Here is a 1,599-nt window from a genome sequence, read left to right on the forward strand (position 1 = left end):
TATATCCATATACATTTCAAAAATCCTAAAAAAACAAACCACATAATGCCTAATCTACAAAATACAAGGAAGGGACCATATTCTTGCCTAGCTACCAAGAATCGAAGAACAAGAAATATTATGGGGGAAAGCTGCGGCCGCTCGAAGCTGGGGAAAAGGAGCTGGAACCGAGATGGAAATGAAGCTTAATCGGGCTCAATATCCCGGCCGGCTGCTAAGGAACGATTTCCCGGAGAAGAAATTGAGACTAAAGGCTTAGGTATGATGAAATGAAGAAGCCGATACCCCCATTGACAAACAGGGAAATTCTCGGCTGAGTGAGTGTGTGTGCATGTATTGCGTGTGTTTAGCGTGTAGTGTGAGTTTTGTGTGTGGCTAGGATTAAATATTTGAGTTCATGTGCTAGAATAGGTAACCCTAGAAAAATATGTGAATATATGAAATTCATGAAAAAAGTGCAACACACTTTTAAAAAGTGCTAAATCAAACTAACAATTAAGACTACAAATTAAGTCGCACTAAATAAAAATGCAAGCTTAAAAAAAATTCCTAATGTAAAAATATAAATTTTGATTTTACTAGTCCAGGAATTAAAATGCTAATTTTCGCAAAAGTTAAAAAAATAATAAATTCTGATGCGCGGGAAAAATATAATATTTAGCCAATTAACACAGAAAATTAAAATAATTAAAATCATAAATATTAAAGATTGATTTAGGCATGAAACTTAAATTAAGAAATTCTAGGCGTTACAATTCCTCCCTCCCTAATATGGAATTTCATCCTCGAAATTAGGACATACCAAGAAGCTCTGGATAACGAGTCCTGATATCCGCCTCTGCTTCCCAAGTGGCCTCTTCATCCGAATGGTTCTGCCATCTCACTTTGATCATCGGGATCGACTTGTTCCGGAGTCTCCTCTCTTGTCTATCCAGAATTCGGATGGGTCTCTCCTCGTATTTCATGATAGGAGATAACTGAAGAGGTTCTATGCTAAGCACATGGGACGGATTCAAGACGTACTTCCTTAGCATCGATACGTGGAAGAAGTTATGAACTCCATCAAGGTTAGGAGGCAAGGCCACCCTATAAGCCAATGCCCCTACTCTGTTCAATATTTCAAAGGGTCCTATGAACCTTGGTGCTAATTTACCTTTCTTCCCGAATCTCATTACACCATTCATAGGAGCTACTCGGACAAACACATGGTCTCCTACCGAGAACTCCAAGTCTCTCCTCCTATGATCAGCATAACTCTTTTGTCTTCTCTGTGCAGTCCTCATCCTATCACGGATCTTGGCTAAAAATTCGGCAGTATGCTGAACAATCTCGGGTCCCAACCCTGACCTCTCACCAATCTCGGTCCATAATACTTGTGATCTACACGATCTCCCATAGAGTGCCTCTTAAGGCGCCATACTAATGGTGTCCTGATAGCTGTTGTTGTATGAAAATTCCACCAATGGTAACCTCGACTCCCAACTATCATGGAAGTCGATCACACAGGCTCTCAGAAGATCCTCTAGAATCTGAATCACCCTCTCGGACTGTCCATCCTTCTGGGGGTGAAAATCAGTACTGAATAGAAGCTTCGTCCCC

General features: G+C 40.5%; 1 protein-coding gene across 1 annotated transcript; it reads right to left on the minus strand.

Moving 5' to 3' along the window:
- Positions 1-791: 791 nt before the first annotated feature.
- LOC140862785 (uncharacterized) lies at positions 792-1,283 on the minus strand. The gene has a single exon (XM_073265817.1). The coding sequence runs from the start codon at positions 1,281-1,283 to the stop codon at positions 792-794; it is 492 nt and encodes a 163-aa protein (XP_073121918.1).
- Between the last annotated feature and the right edge of the window lie 316 nt (positions 1,284-1,599).

Source organism: Henckelia pumila, chromosome 4 (assembly GCF_033568475.1).
Source record: "Henckelia pumila isolate YLH828 chromosome 4, ASM3356847v2, whole genome shotgun sequence".
Lineage (NCBI taxonomy): Eukaryota > Viridiplantae > Streptophyta > Magnoliopsida > Lamiales > Gesneriaceae > Henckelia > Henckelia pumila.